This window comes from Echiichthys vipera (assembly GCF_963691815.1).
Source record: "Echiichthys vipera genome assembly, chromosome: X".
NCBI classification, from domain to species: Eukaryota; Metazoa; Chordata; class Actinopteri; order Perciformes; family Trachinidae; genus Echiichthys; species Echiichthys vipera.
The window spans coordinates 27,118,273-27,135,343 of NC_139825.1; the positions used below are offsets into that span (position 1 = coordinate 27,118,273).

General features: G+C 39.8%; 2 protein-coding genes across 3 annotated transcripts in view; one reads left to right on the forward strand and one right to left on the reverse strand.

Annotated features, from left to right (window-relative positions):
* ampd2a (adenosine monophosphate deaminase 2a) overlaps positions 1-8,234 on the forward strand; it is a 36,297-nt gene extending 28,063 nt beyond the window's left edge. For both annotated transcript variants that reach the window (XM_083939442.1, XM_083939443.1), the window contains 12 exons: positions 255-393; positions 474-563; positions 664-793; positions 939-1,133; positions 1,259-1,390; positions 1,517-1,680; positions 2,200-2,326; positions 2,435-2,598; positions 3,081-3,201; positions 3,592-3,765; positions 3,885-3,995; positions 4,446-8,234. In XM_083939442.1, coding sequence (XP_083795568.1) covers positions 255-393; positions 474-563; positions 664-793; positions 939-1,133; positions 1,259-1,390; positions 1,517-1,680; positions 2,200-2,326; positions 2,435-2,598; positions 3,081-3,201; positions 3,592-3,765; positions 3,885-3,995; positions 4,446-4,661 — 1,763 coding nt within the window. In that variant the 3' untranslated portion in view covers positions 4,662-8,234. The remainder of the gene's footprint in view (positions 1-254; positions 394-473; positions 564-663; positions 794-938; positions 1,134-1,258; positions 1,391-1,516; positions 1,681-2,199; positions 2,327-2,434; positions 2,599-3,080; positions 3,202-3,591; positions 3,766-3,884; positions 3,996-4,445) is intronic.
* A 574-nt stretch (positions 8,235-8,808) lies between these two features.
* On the reverse strand, positions 8,809-15,981 carry eps8l3a (EPS8 signaling adaptor L3a; the record flags this gene model as incomplete). The annotated part of the gene is made up of 19 exons (XM_083939580.1): positions 8,809-8,983; positions 10,144-10,229; positions 10,787-10,891; positions 11,034-11,130; positions 11,222-11,268; positions 11,369-11,513; positions 12,154-12,299; positions 12,761-12,835; positions 12,940-13,013; positions 13,145-13,250; positions 13,398-13,463; positions 13,548-13,588; positions 13,675-13,772; positions 13,849-13,913; positions 14,003-14,152; positions 15,345-15,503; positions 15,588-15,652; positions 15,740-15,813; positions 15,917-15,981. 19 exons carry the CDS (start codon positions 15,979-15,981, stop codon positions 8,809-8,811), a joined length of 1,839 nt encoding a protein of 612 aa, XP_083795706.1.
* Positions 15,982-17,071: the final 1,090 nt, after the last annotated feature.

The window sequence follows — 17,071 nt, forward strand, 5'->3', positions numbered from 1 at the left end:
GCAACTGAACAATAAAGTGTATGAGAAACAGGTCCTCGACAGCTGTTTTTTCTCGGTTTATTGTTATTCAGACTGAAAAATTCTAATCTAGATGTAATAATTAAATGAAAAAAGTAGTCATTTGTTAACTCTGTGTAACAAAAACTCCTACACTGTCTCTTTTATCTGTGTAGTTAACATTTCATCATTTTAGGAGATTTTTTTTCTAGCATGGATGATATAACCTCATTTATATCAACTTCTTCTTTTCCCAGATGCCCCCGTCCACCTACCTGTCTCAAAGACACACCCCTATGACCATGACCCCAAGAATATGCCAGCAGACACAGGATATGGTTGCAAGATGGTGGATGGAGTAGTCCACGTCTACACCAGCGAAACCAGCTTGGACAAGTATGCGTTTGTGCTTGAAGGATGGCGTGTTAATTAAAAGCCAAATGATTTAAATACTTTTATACTGTTCTCCTCTTCAGAAGCACAGAACTAGACCTGCCTTATCCTGACTTGACAGAGTATATCGGAGACATGAAAGTTATGATGGCCCTCATCATCAACGGCCCAGTGTGAGTGTTTCTTTGAGACCATCATTCTACAAATGTCATTGTTCAAATGCTCATGTTTATTTTAAATGAAATAAGTGTTACCTCTGTATGGCGTTTGCAGGAAGTCTTTCTGCTACCGTCGCCTGCAGTACCTGAGCGCTAAATTCCAGATGCACATCCTCCTGAATGAGATGAAGGAGTTGGCCGCTCAGAAGAAAGTTCCACACAGAGACTTCTACAACATACGAAAGGCAAGAGCCAACAAATGTCAAAGTTGATCTATTTTAATAATGTCCAATGACAAAATTCTAAAACTACAAAAGTGGGACTGAACCTGAAGACTGAGAGCCAAGGTCATATCTGCCCCTCACATATTCTGCTCTGTCCTAACTACAGGTGGACACACACATACATGCTTCGTCCTGCATGAATCAGAAGCATCTGCTGCGATTCATAAAGAGAGCCATGAACAAATACCCAGGGGAGATTGTTCACATTGAGCGCGGACGCGGTCAGACCCTTAAGGACGTGTTTGAGAGCATGAACCTGACGCCCTTTGACCTCAGTGTAGACACTCTCGACATGCATGCGGTGAGAAATGGGAGCAGCGGTAAACATTGTGCTTGATATTTTCAGAGGTCGCGTACAAAGGAATACTGTGTTCTGCATTTAATGATTGAAAAAATTAGGTTTAACGGGTTTCCTTTACTAATCAGGACCGTAACACGTTCCATCGGTTTGACAAGTTCAACTCCAAATACAACCCCATTGGAGAATCCATCCTCAGAGAGATCTTCATCAAGACCGACAACCACATTGAAGGAAAATACTTTGCACACATAGTCAAGGTGTGAAATAATAATACTTATTATTATTGTTATTATTATTATTGTTATTTTATATACCCCATCCAAACAATTTATAAATAAACACACAAACTAATGCATTGATATCTCTTGTCACTATTTGTCCAGGAGGTGATGTTTGACTTGGAGGAGAGTAAGTACCAGAACTCTGAGCTACGCCTGTCCATCTATGGCCGCTCCCGGGATGAATGGGATAAGCTGGCTCAGTGGGCCCTCAAATATCGAGTGTACTCTGATAATGTGCGCTGGCTCATCCAGGTGCCCCGTCTTTTGTAAGTACTACGACTTGCTTTATCTTGAAGCAGTACTACTCTCACTGGTGGTCAAACAAAAAAGAAATCAATTTGTTTGATGATTTCTTCATTTTTTTATTGAGTTTTGCAGTCAGGCAAAAAAGAAAGAGTACAACAGTTGAATAGTGCATCAGCACTAGAAAAAGAAACCCTGACATAATTCCCACTATCCCTCCCAACAACCCGTGTCAGACGTTGTCACAGTAACCAACCAAGTAATTAATTACATATAACATAAGTAGATAATTATGGTACTTGTCTGATGATTTCTGAGGTTTACATCCCTGTAAATGAGAGTAAATGCAGATCATTAAGACGAGCTTTCCTTCCTGGTTCCAGCTAACTCAAAGAACTAGTGTGGACATGGATTATATCTTCTATACCTTCACAATCGAAACCTTTATTTGAAATAAATCGGTAATAGTTTTTACAAAAAAACAAACAATAGTCATCTCCATGATAACGACAAATGTCACTGTTCAATATCAACCCCTCCAGTGACGTGTACCGCACAAAGAAGCAGCTGGCTAATTTCCAGGAGATGTTGGAGAATATCTTCATGCCTCTGTTCGAAGTCACAATCAATCCGCAGAGTCATCCTGAGCTGCATCTCTTCCTGGAGCACGTGAGTGTCACTTCACAAGCTATCCTGATGATTCACACTAAAAAGAATGAGAAAAGTAATTGTTGTTTTATTTACGTTTTTTTTTCTTTGATGCATATGCCTCCACAGGTGGTGGGCTTCGACAGCGTGGACGATGAGTCTAAACCTGAACAGCACGTTTTCAATCATGACAGTCCGCTGCCAGCCAACTGGACAGAAGAAGACAATCCACCCTACTCCTACTACCTCTACTACACCTATGCCAACATGACTGTGCTCAACCACCTGCGAAGGTATGGGCCAGCTGGACACATTAGTCGTTAAAGAGTGGGCGAGCTTGAGCAAGCCAAGGCCAGTCGATTTTCCATGGATACTTGCAGTCTTAAATCACGCTGCAGTTAGGGTGTGTCTGGGCCAGATTTCAGGTGAATATGGCCCAACGTTTACCCATGGGCCAAGCAGGGTGCAGCTTGTTTCTCATTATCACTGACGAAACCTGGAAAACTAAAAATGGACAATAACCAAGAGTATTGTCAAACTAGGGCTCTGCTCACTATCTGAGGAAAGGAATAATAAATCGACAGCTATGAAATTGTGTAAACTGATGTTCATGTTCTTTTACATGGCCATGGAGAAATGAATAATATAGAATATAACACAGTAATCTTTTATTAGAACTCACATCTCTTCATTTAAATGCATAATCATTCACACACAAAAAACACACAAAGCATGAGGTTTTTAATGTTCTTGTAAATACATTTGACTCACACAGGAGGAGAGGCTTTCACACGCTTGTGCTGCGACCTCACTGTGGGGAGGCGGGGCCAATCCACCACCTGGTGTCAGGTTTCATGTTATCAGAGAACATCTCCCATGGACTGCTGCTCAGAAAGGTCAGAACAACACATACTGCATTGTTTCTAAAAGACTGCTGTGTTTGGTTTTTCCATGTTAAATAACTTTATTCATACAAATACTGTGCTGTGTTCTAAAACTAAGGTGGAACGATGTTGTTGTTTGTTGAATTTTCTCTTTTTGCAGACCTGATGGTGTCAGAGAGCTTTATTAATTATAAGTGAATTAATTAACTATATAGTATATATAATATTTCATATTTATAATTATCTTAATACATATCCCATGGCAATTGTTGTAGTAATAATTGGACTGCATTATATTTTGGGAAGCATAAAGAGACTCTGGGTCCTGCTTGGCCTTCACTGATGGAATTACATATAGCTTCAAGTTTCAATTAGGCTCTCTCTCCATTTGATGTCCACCAGGCTCCAGTGCTACAGTATCTTTACTACCTGGCTCAAATTGGCATCGCCATGTCACCTCTGAGTAACAACAGCCTGTTCCTCAGTTACCATCGCAACCCGCTGCCAGAGTACCTGTCTAGAGGCCTCATGGTCTCTCTGTCCACTGATGATCCTCTTCAGTTCCACTTCACCAAGGTCAGTATGAAGGAAGTGCGCTGAATCTACACATGACCTACATTTAAGCTACAAACTGCAAAAGGGTGATCATAAGTGATGAGGCTGAAATTACTTTTTCTCTCTGTGTGTGGGTGCAGGAGCCTCTGATGGAGGAGTACAGCATCGCTGCTCAGGTGTGGAAACTAAGTTCCTGTGACATGTGTGAGCTGGCAAGAAACAGTGTCCTCATGAGTGGCTTTTCACACAAGGTAAACTAGTTTATACCTCTTCTCATTTTATGTGGCATTGTCCAAAATGTATGAATTCATTTGTTAGTTAAAGGTGGTGTTGCATGGCATACATTATCTTTACATACATGAGGTGAGCAGAATACCAGAAACACCTCATCGGTAACACAGTATAACGCATCCCAGTACAACATACCAAATAACACCTCTATGACAGTGTAATTGTTTTAAATCATTTCAGCTGAACAGCTGTATTAGATTGTACAGTTGTACCTAATGACATGAGTGTAGTTTATCTCTAGTAATGACACAGTCTACATTATTCTCTCTTGTGTCCCTCAGACCCATTAGTAAACATTTTGAATCTAAATTGAATTGCTAAAAGAGTTATCAGTCATATATTGTGTTTCCTTTTTGTTTTACTCGTATCTGAGCTTCCACACAAACACACATAGCTTCTCTTATTTCCAGGCCAAAAGCTACTGGCTGGGCCGCAGTTTTGCCAAGGAGGGTCCTGAGAGCAACGACATCCATCGTACCAACGTCCCTGATATCCGTGTGGCGTACCGCAGCGAGACACTCTCTGAGGAGCTTCAGCTCATCACTCACGCTGTGCGCACTGAAGAGCTGGACGCTATCACTGAGGAGGACTCTCTGACCATGGGCCCTCTCCCAAAACAACGCTGAAGTCACAATAACCAGGACTTGTCCTGTAAATCCCCAGTTGAGGGAGGGTAATTCTGTTGCGTCATACATACAGTATATATACACCACCAGCCATCACTATAGAAGTATAGAATAACAGACACACAGAACACAGTGCTGCCAGAGCACTTTTGCGTTCTGCGGTTTCTTGTGTACCAGTCATTTTTAGGTTGCAGGAAAGGGTTTTAACCCCACACCTCCAGCTCGTTTTTGTAATCTCGGTTTTTGTTGATCTTATGTTCAGTCTCAGTCGGTATAATGAAGGTTAGAGATCAACACCTACTCTTGTGAATGAAGAACAGAGAAACAATGTTTACTTTATTTTTTAGTATATGCGTTTGACTCTCCATCCTGTCTTGCCAAAGCCATCCGTTGATCCCTGTGATTTATTACAAAGCATGTAGTGTCTCTGTAGTATATGTACTACAGAGACACGGACAACCAGCACATTTAAACTTTCTTCACAGCTAACCTGCTCTCAACTTTGCATCCGTCACTACACTGTCATGCTGCTTAACTGAACTAGTATCATCTTCATTATACAAACTTATAATGAGGGATTACCGATTCAGCTTTATTGAAATAATACAGATGAAGGTTGGATGTACCCACACATCAAACTTTGACATGTTACACCTTTTAAGCTACTTTAGGACGGCCTAAAGTTTGGAGATAGAGAGAAGAGAGCGTAGTTTCTGTCGGAATGCTGCCACAAATTGCACACAAGGAATCGTTCTTCCAAGATTTGAATGAGTTCAGAAAGTGACGTAAGAGAGAAACCCCCCAGCCCTCGGGTGAGGAGAGAAGCACACTTCCTGGTGGTCGACTGCAAACATTCCACAAAAGCAAACACTTGTCTTTAGCTGCAAATGAAATCCAGTAAATGTTGAAAATCATTTTGGTTTGATGGAATATCTCTATGGTAGAATAGATAAAAAGAAGGGGAAATGGCCTTTGTAGATTTGAACCACAGCACAAATGAGTGTGGATGGATTCAGCATCATCTGAGGAGAACGCCGTTACTGTTACCTCTCTGTTGCCATGAAGAGATGGACCCTCTGTCCCTCCTTTAGCCCCTGATTTCACTCATTCCTTCCCTTATGGACAAACCAGGAAGTGTTTTCCGTTTGCATGCTGTACATATGCACCAAGCCAAGACTTCACAGTGCCTTTTCATTTTTAGCTTTGGGCTAAAAGTGCCCGTTCCTTGTCTTTATCCTCAGTCACGTACAGTAGGCCTCTATGCTGTTGTACTATCAACACCGATGGAACTGAAACCACCTACTGTAGCTGCATGCTCGGTGTAAAATAGCTTTTTACCCTGGCCTTCACTTGACGAGGAAAATCTGTTTGTTTCTGGTTCTCTGGTTATAAGTGCTTTTTTTGCATGCCTGCATGTTTAATGGATGGCAGGAGAGAATGAGTTGCTTACAGCAAGCTGTAATGTAAAGCATCTTAACAAATTCAGGGCCGCCAACCAGCTTTCGAGTCAGAAATCTGTTTGCAGTAAACAGATTTAAATGGTTCGCCATGTAAAAACTAGCAAACCATGCTGGGACATGGTTAAGACTGTTGCATGGTTCTTGTAGCATTTTTTTTGTTTTTTTAAACTCGATCCGAATCTGAATCAAAGCTGGGGTCAGATTTTGTACGGTACACTCATCATGTTATCACACCACTCTACCTGCCACTGGGCACAGTCCAACCTCCCACCAACTGTGAGCATTCCCCTAGAAGCTACTGTCAAGTAATATTTGAATCAGAAAACGTCGGCCTTTGTTTGAATAACCAACTGTAATGTATCATTATGACGATGATGATGAGGATGAAAGATGAGAACATGTATTTGTCCAGCAACAGTACCTTCTAAGTGTTCGAGGGTTGCACCCATGTGTTGTGCGCTGGTTGAACATGGTGAAATGTGCGTGTTTGTTGGATTTCATGTATATAAAGTGTATTTTTTTAAAGGGGATATATATACTTAAAAATTTTATATTCACAATATATTGATGTTAAGGGTTAACACTTATCCCCCAAAGCAATTTCAGTCAAAAGCAACTGGACTTGGTTATTTGTCTAGGAAGACGTTTCACCTCTCCTCTCACCTCTTACAGATGCGTGCATGTGACCACATCTTCCTAGACAAATAACCAAGTCCAGTTGCTTTTGACTGAAATTGCTTTTGGGATAACGATGACCCGGACAAATGAGAACATTCACAGGGGTTAACACTTAGTTTCGTTGCTGTAAATCATTGTGAATTCGCTTTATGTCATGAAATTGGAGTTTTTCCAATACAGCTTTATGGCTTTTAGCCGTTCAATTTGTTGATCAGACACCATATTTGAATGTTTGACTGCCTTTTTAATATTACAGTAGCTGTCCCACACTTTGTTTTGTAATTCCTAATCATTTTCAGTCCATTATTAAAATAGCTACATGATAGATACCTTTGTTTACAGTAGCCAGACATACTCACACTCACACACTACACACAGAAATAATTATTTATAAGTCTCATGAATAGAGTTCTGCTGTTTCTCTTTGTTTTTGTTTGGTTGCAAAGACATATTTCAACCACCTTCGCTGACTTGTCCAGTAGCATCAGTCCATAAACTGAAGCACAAATTATAATTATGCAGCTTCATTCTGTCATTGGCCTTTCCTAGTTTTAATGTTTAACAACCATCTTGTTTGCTACTTTGAAACACTTTGTAAGGAAACATCCGGAATAAGTGTTTGATGACAATGTTTTATCACTGAAAGATAATTAGCATCTTAACTGACCTGAACCTTTGCCATCCGTTCACTTCTACCACCAGTAATTTACTGTATTTATTTCTGTACCGTGTTGTCTTTTTACAGTCGCCACAGAGACACATGTTCTCACAACACAGTGCAGCCTACCTCACAAATACTGATCTCTGATAGTTGTCATGTTGCTGCTCTGTGTTGTCCTCAGCAACAGCACACCACAACTCATGATTATTTCCAGTTGTTTCATTTATAAAATATAACGGAAAATGCCCTTCATAATTAAGTAAGTGTTTTAATCCAACCAACAAGAAATAACAAAATATTTGCTGCACTATTATAAACCCAGAAAAAGACAAGATGTAATGTCACATTTGAGAAGCTTGAAACCGAACGTTGATCATTTACTCAATTGATCATCTTAATTGTTGCTGATTATTCTTTTGATTATCGATTAATCCCTGTAAATAATGACACATGAGAAGGGATTCACAAGAGATAGAATAGCCGAGACTGTTTAAATATATTGTTTTTTTCGTGCCAGTTATTGAAATATGTGCCATATGGTATTGTTCACATTGACTTATTTCTATGTAAAAACGTCACCGTGCATTAATTACAAGTATTCTGATGCTCACACTCGAGATATGCCTGTGTTCAGCTGATATTTTACTCATAGTGTCTTTGTTATTACACAATCTTGTCACTGTCTGATAATGGATTTTTATTTTTTCCTAATTTTATGTCCATTGATCTGTTCCCATATTATTGCCTGAAATGGATTGCCAGTGATTAACAAATTCAGATGCTCTTGATAAGGTTCATGTGTAATGTCTACTAATTCAATAAAGCATGTTTATTCACTAAATCTTTGTATTGTGTCAGATAAGTTTTATTTACATGTTACTTAATGACCACATACATTAGGCTTTCTGCTCATCCCAGTTTGTGTTACATAATTTAGACCCAACACTTTATTAAAAGTCTTCCTTTACACTGTTAGCATATATTGTTGGATACATCGTCTAAATGCACTTTAATTTACACTTGATTAAATATATTGCGTCTGATTTGATACATTTTTGAATGATCCCAGACAACTCTACTAATATACATTTCAAAATGACATTCATGTTATTTGTTACCCTGTTTCAGAGGATAATATGTCAAACAAGCTGTAAACCTGTTTTAATTTATTATTGCTCAATATTATCTGAACGCTTACAATATTTGGTGACATTGGTGACTTGTTTTGGTCCATGATGATCGCTTCTTCTCCTTCCTCTTTGATCTTGTTGTCTCGTTTAAATGGCAGCCTACAGTGTTGAAACACAAAACTGTCAAAGGCGTGTCAGTGTTTAAACACCAGCATTCACTAGTGCAAACAAATGAAGCTGCACCGTGATGCGTTACTTACGGCCAGGGCGGACTTGACTGTCTGTAACTGGAAGAGGACTCGCCCCCCTTCCTCTGGACACACGGCCTTCAGCTCCTCTCTGGTCATCCCCAGCAGCATGGAGCCGCTCAGCCCGCCCAGACAGCGTACAGTGCTGCGGAGGGTAAATCATATTGATCTTTCATTAATCAACCATTGAAGATAAGATGTGTTTAGTATTTCACCGCAAAATTGTCTTATCAACTGTAATACTCAAAGCAGAAAAAGGCCTGCCCTTTAGTCCTGAATCAGCGGAAAACTCCCAAAACACTGGATCCTACATTTCCCATAATGTAACTCAATAGTGTCTTTCATTGGAACTTCCTGCATCCTAACGACTCGTTTCCACCAGGTCTCCACTGAGCAGCCCGGTTATCAAAAGTCGTGAAAGGGTCCAATAAAACTTCCATTTTTTCGTATACCTCTGTTGGTACCTAGACCACTGATCTGATACTAAAAGTTTGCGCTAGTAACACTGCAGTCTGCGATTTGTGCACATGCTCTTGTGCATACTTGTTTAAGAGGAAATACAGGGAGAGCTGGAGGGAGCAGGGAGGAATGAAAAGGTTTTTCACTCCACGAGGCTCTTACCCTCCGGTAGTAACCTCGCCTACGTTTACGAGTACCGTCTGTGGTGGAAACAAAACAGATCTAGTGTTTAGGTACATGTCCACACGGGTTACATACATTTCTAAAGACACTATACGCGTTTGATGGAAATGCAAACTGGTGGTTTGAAACGCAGGCTTTCTTTTCAAGTCGATACCCAGCAAAGCAAACATAACCCTGATGACATGAAGTTAACCCTGACATCCTCAGGGTTATTTTGGTAAGTGCCCTCCAGAGCCAGAGAAAACATTATACTCTTTTCAGTTGTGTGTTGAACTCCTAGTAAAAAACTGAACTTCCTCTTAAAGTGAAAACACACCAGAAACAAATACACCGCAGCACTTGAGTTTATGATTGTGTTTTCCAGATATACACAATACAATTTGCCAGTAAGTATTACATTTGTTAACAGTCTTGTGTCAGCCTCTGAATGCCTTTGTTCATCCAAAGGAGAAACAGAAAACATTCAGTTAATGCATGTGGGTACATCTATAACTCTGTTCACAATTGTTCACTTTCATGTGTAATGGAATAAAGTTATGGTAAGAGACAACACTTCATAGCATGGAGTAGTTTTTATCAAGTTAAATGAATTAAATCTATCTGCAAATCTAGCTTTACTGTCTATGTTAGTTTAATACTAAATGTAATAACTTATGTACTTACATTTTACTAAAGCCCTTGTCTTCAAGCCAGGCTTTCACTTCTGCAGGTTTGGACTTCTTTGTGAGGACAGGAGCACATCCTGTCTGCTGAGAAAACGTTAAGTCAAAGCATTGTGATTTTTACATTTTGTAATCATTCTGGCAACGATTTATGTAAACAAGTTAAGGTAAATGACAGCCAAAAGTCAAAATCACTGAAGTGACACACAATCATATTGTGTTAGCAGAAAGTGCTCCGTTTACAGAAGTACAGTTTTTATTCCTTCCAGTGATTGAGAAAAAAAGTGTAATCTAACACTTGTTGCTGGACCAACAGCAAAATCAACCCCAGCAGTTGTCTCTCCATTGTGACATTACTTGTGATGGGTGTGTTGTTTGCTCCTCAGCAGTTCAGGATCTATGTTATTGCCAGCCCCAGACACATCTTACCAATGAGTGAAATGCTTTTTTAACTTTTTTATGCCAAACCTTCACTTAGACGAAGTGCTGCTACATTTGGTTCACTTCAGGTGTGAAAGCGAACCAGACCAGCTGGAAAAAAAAACCCTATTCATTTCCAAACCTGTGCGCACCAGGGAATTGGACTAGAAACGTCAGCTGTGAAAGCGCCCTTAGGTGACCTGTGGTGTGTAAGTGGTGCTCACCTCGATAGGTTGCTCGTCATAAGCCTCAAAGACATTATTAGGAACAAAGCCCTCCTCCCCTCTGCTGTTCCTCACTTTCCACCACTGCTTCGACATGTCCAGCAGCTGTGGACAGACAAACCAAAGACTGGACCAGGGTCTTGAAGAATCGTGGTCATGTTCTTTTCACTTTTGTTTAAACCCTTTTGCAACCAGTGCCACTCACATAGAAAAGAAAGGGTAGTTGATTCACGTCGCTAATACTCACCTCAACAATATCTCCTTTTCTGACGGTGAGCTCTCTGTGGTTTCTTGAGACGAAGTCAAGCATAACACGCACGGGACGTGAGTTTGTCTCACCTGAGCTGAACAAAAAAAAACACAAAGGACATCCAAAAATGTAAAACTTTCAACATTCATTTGACGTTGAATTCTTCTTAATGTGCTTGTACATACCGAGCTTTTTGTGGAATTTGAGGCGGTGGTGTCCACTTGGCTGAAGCCTACACAAAAAAAGTGTACATTCTTGTTTTGTTTCTCTTATTCCAAATTACCTGTCTACCTGCGCTGATATGAACATGAACATTTGATGTGAACGTTTACCTTGCTGGGTGCAGGTTGCTGTCGCTCTTGTCCTCTCACAGGTTCAACGGGTTCAGGTGCTGCGGTCACCCCAGGGGGCTGCCAGCCATCAGAGAACTCCAGAGTGTATGTTGGGATGTCCTCGTCATCTTCTGGCCATTTGGTGCTGGTAATATTGTCAAAAAATCACAAGTGATGGTTATCCTAAGACACAGCAGTGTTGAGGAAGTACTCAAATCCTTTACTTAAGTAAAATCACCAATGAAACAATGCATCCAAGTAAAAGTCTGGCAGTCAAATCCTACAATAGTTAGGTTGATGTACTTAAGAACTATCAGTAAATTAAACTAATAGTATAAAGTAACCCATTTATTGTATATATTTTACACAGAAGCTGGCATCACTTTATTCTGTACAGTTGTTTGCTTTCTTTGCAATGTTTTTGTTATTGTTATTGTTTGAGTCTGTTTTATATACAACTAACGTATGTGCGCTTGAATTGCCCCTCAGGGACAAATAAAGTTTTTTTTATTTGAATTGTAAAATATGTAATTTTGCAGAAAATTGGCATAAGCAGAATTTTACTATTAAAATGTAGCTGTAGCTGGTGTATCCATTTATATCCAGTTAGTTAAGTCCAGTGGTGGCTTTCAAAGGGTCTGAATAAAAGGGAAATACCGAAGTACGGTTACTTCAGTACTTAAGTACGGCACACAAGTAAATGTTCTCAGAGGTAGAGTGAGAGGACGCTTAGATTTTAGTCTCTAGATTAAAAAAGCAACAAATAATTAGGTCCAGTGTCCCACCTGGGGATGTTCCAGGCGTCTCCCAGAGACTGCCACAGCTGGTCCTCCTCTGCGGAGGCCTCTTCACTCAGGAGACGGATACACTGAGGCGTCAGCAGCGGGGCCACGATGGTCTGCGGCAGACCCTCTTGGCAGTGAGATACCACCTGGTGAGGAACAATACAACTCACTGTGCTGTGCAGTGGAGCTGTAAACAGGCCAGGAGCAGCGTCTGCACACTGCATTACAGCTCCAACAATGATTTCACGGGACAATAGAGACATGATAGTCCGCCAATTAAGCAGATAAATTGGATAAAATGATTTAACACATAATCATGAAAAGCTAATTTTACAAACAGATATTCTGTAAAATGAATCATAAAACATATATGTTTATATAAATTAAGAGACACTAATTCAACAAGAAGAGAGTAAGATAACAGATGGTAAAGGCTGAGCTCATCATACATACACATGGAAATGTTTCATTTCAAAGAAGACAAAACTTTTAAAGCTATATGATGATTTATGATACAGTATTTAACTTTAACTTTTTAACAGTTATTATAAAATCCATTAATCGTACATTATATGTGTTCAAGTGTGTTCAAAAGCTAGTTACTTACGAATGCTAATGTGGAGAATAGGGAGTGAACAAATTCAGAAGCGCTGGGGTTTTTGATCATTCCATTGAGCTCCCCCTGTCAGGGTCACAATGTACTGTTACACACACTGTACACTACGGAGCGAACAGGAATATCACCAACCATGACCATCAAATGTAAATGTGATTAAGGACGCATACCACAAGATTGAAACCACTTTTTATCTTATGGAGACACACTTCAAATTCTGCTGCAGAGGGCATACCATCCAGGGCTAAGAGAAAAAAACAAACAAAACAAAATAAATTGTATAAAATCACAATTTATACTGAATACTCCTTTATAAACCATGTACGTCACTTAGATACACATCTTCATGTATATCTGCCTTCATCATTAAATTACCTTTTCCTTTTTTCTTTTTCTTCTTTTTCTTTTTGTTTTTAGCAACAGCTGCAGCCACTTTTCCAATGAAGACTTCTATGTCACTTAAAATATGATTCAAGATATCCTGTTAAGAAAGAAAGAAAGAAAGAAAGAAAGAAAGAAAGAGGAGTCATTTCCACATTCTTCTTCTCTTAAAAGTAACTAAACATTTTGAAAATGTAATGTAAACAAAGCATCTCACAGGTTGTCAGTGTCTCATATATACACTCACTACATTCCTGTCCAGGTCTGTGTATGGGCGTGGAGGAGACAGAGGTTCTTCTTCAGTGGTGGAGGGCTGCAGTGGTGGTACCTCCTCTCTGGAAGGTGGGGCCTTCTCCTCCTCCTCCTCCTCCTCCTCTTCCTCTTCTTCTTCCTCCACTTGAGGTACAACCAGCTCAGGCTCAGGGAGGTCGTCCTCCTCTATATGCACAATGGACACTGACGGTTTGTTTTGATTTTCATCAATAACCGATGCAGCAGTTTCATGTCTCCTGTCACAGACTCACCATAGTCAGGAGACATCCACTGCGGCGCTGAACCAACTGCAGGCTTCAGCTCTTTAGGTTCAGAAGATCTGACAGCCACATTTAGTCCGGCACTGCTGCTTCAAAAAGTGTGAGAGAAATAAAAATCAATTTAGTTTCATCAGGTATTTGTTCTCACTGACTTTAGGTCCTTACCTGCTTCTTGACTCGTCTCTCCTGCGTGACAACGCTCTGGAGAGCTCCCTTTGAACATAGTCCGCCTGTAAACAACAACAAAACATTTACGCTCTTATTTATTTCACTTAACAGTCACAATACAGTTGTTTCCATGTTTTTATTTTGTCCTCACCCTGACATCCTCACACTGAAACATGAAGATAGTGGTGGTGCGTTTCCCCCCAGGCTGAACCGACACTGTGAGCAGGGAGTTAAACACTCCCGCGTCCAGCACAGCCTTCAGCTCCAGGATGTCACTGAAAGCCATGGACTCCAGCTCCTCCTGAGAAAACACAGGTTTCCAGATACCGCGTAAGATAAAAAAAAAAAATCTATAATATATATATATATATAAATATTTGAGAATGTGTCCCTTTTTTATAATGATATTCATTCTTCCAATAGTACTACTAGAGGTTCATGGTGGCCCAAAACCTTACTAATACATTGTATAATTGACTGATGTGTTTAAATCTATAACACGTGTCTTTTGGGGAAATTTATTGTGCCTTCAGTGTGTATTAAAATCTGACTGAAGCTTAAAAATCTTAAATTTTGTTAACTTTAAATCAACAAAAACTTTTATAAATGTCAGAAGCAAATTGGTTATCACCTTGGTTATTAGCAATAAATGAATCGACAGTTACAGTCACCTAGCAACATAGCACTGTGACCAACCTAACCACATCTTGATGGTGCCGTTTAAAGACAGATGTGTCTTTTAACATAAATGTATATATATATATATATATATATATATATATATATATATATATATATGAGCCTGTTTCAGAGTCTGCATGCAAATCTTTGTTTTGTCCTGATTAAACAGAATAAAATTGTGCTCTTCCAATAATTAATTTCCAAGAAACCAAACAGCGGCCTTCCTGGTTCAAGTCGTTTCTATAATAACGCCACCAGATGTCCTCCTTTGCTCCTGGACAAAAGTCATAATTCGCCCAATGGAGAGCTTTGTCACTCAAATGTATTTATGTATGTATGTATGTATATATGTATAAATAGAGTTGTGTGTCTGTGTAGAAGTGGAAACAGATGACATGTGTGGCTTAAGTAGAGCTTAATGGAAACATGTACAGACAGAAAAAAACGAGGACCCAGGAGTGAACCTTGAGGTACACCCTAAAAACTCCCAGAAGGAACCAAAGTAGTCTTACCTGTAAGTCACTAAGATCTAAACTGGTATAGAAATGTGTCAGAGAGCCATAACTACACTTTTGACCTTTCTAAACGGAGATGTGATTGACTGAAATATGTCGCTTTCATGATTGTGGTGTTTTGCTGAGTGGAGATCTGGTGACTGTGAAAGCTATAATATATGATTCACATCTATTTTCATCTTATCATTGAGTTGACTGGGCAGAGCCACTGTCATATCGGAAGAGATGACTCACATCAGATTTGTCTTAATAATTAATTAATAATTCACCCGCCTGTGGGTCTCACATGCTGCTTACCTTGGTTTCAATGTCTGTGAGAAGTAGGTTGGCACCGCGCACCTCCAGCTGCATGTTCTGACCCCACACACGGCCCATCCCGTCCAGCAGCTTCAGCCGCTCCACGCAGTCCGCTACGCTTCTCAACTCCTTCCCATTCAGGTCACAAGTGAACAAGTGCTGCAGCAGAGAGGCAATAAGACCTTAATCATGGCTCAGCAACATGATTCAGGACGAGTCATGAGTACGGATGCTGTATGATACCTCCACTCTGTACTGAAGTTTGTCCATCATCTTGTTTATTGATACCGCATACTCCCTCCTTTGCACTGCTGAAGACAGCTCTGTGTTATTCATGAACTTCATCTGAACAGGTGTAATAACTGATTATGCGGTAATTTACCAAGTTAACTTACAGTAAACTGACTTTGCACTTGGCCTCGACACACTTGACACCTGTGATGTCACCTCATCCATCAAGGAGAAACCACTGTCAAAGTAAATGCAAGCGATTTACAAAACTCATCATCTGATGATGAATAAAGTAATGAATCCATTTATAAATCAGCCACATCAAATGGTGAAATCCATACTTTGACTGGATCGATCCCGCGTAGCTGCTGGTGTCGTTGCCAAACGGACTGTTACTCCTGAACATCTTCAGCTCTGACCCAACACACCTGCTGTATCATATATTATATGAATCATACACACCACAAATGTGTCGTGTCAGCGGTGTGAGCTGTGTCAGCAACCTGCATCTGATATAAATCTATAACACATTATTGTGCCTTCAGTGTGTATTAAAATCTGACTGAAGCTTAAAAATCTTAAGTTTTGTTAACTTTAAATCGACAAAAACTTTTATAAATGTCAGAAGCAAATTAGTTATCACCTTGGTTATTAGCAATAAATGAATCGACAGTTACAGTCACCTAGCAACATAGCACTGTGACCAACCTAACCACATCTTGATGGTGCCGTTTAAAGACAGATGTGCTGACTGTCTTTTAACATAAATGTAGATAAAACACAGTTCAAAGGCAAATTATCTGTTTGAATACAATAAAACAAATGAAACATATTTCATACACAAAAACAAAACGACTGGTTAATTCATTTTACAGTAAGTCTCTGTTGTATTTAGATCTGTTCTCAAGATACTTTCACTATAAGGAAAAGGGAAGATTATAGCGATGTGGATTTAATTTGAACCTAAATGAAATGCAAACACACAGTAAGCCTTCACTCACAAATAACAGAGATTATTGTGGAGATTCATGATCACCAGCTCTTACCTTTGGTGTCTGGTAGATGAATGCTGTCGTGTTGTTTATCCTTTAACACAAATACAACTCATATTTGAATCCTGTACCTCAGTCAACGACATACACCCAAGACTTCCTCATTAAGGAGAAGGACAAAGTCCGCTGTCAGTAGCACAAACGTTCGACAAACGATCCGGAGATACTGAGTCGACTCAGAAGAGGGTGTGAGATCTTTAGGGTGGCATCCCACCTGAGCAAAGGTTAGCAGATAGGCTACGGATTAAATCACCATGGAAAAGCTTAAAGATCTCCAGGTCTATTAATAGACTTGTGTGCCCTATCAGCATTTTGTCATTTTTCCATCTTAATATACTGTATTGTGGGATTGAAAGTACTGAGTAATAATACTCCAGCTCTTCTTTATTTTATTTTCTCCTTCTTCAAAGAATAAGTTTAAAATGTTTTAATCCTATACCTGCC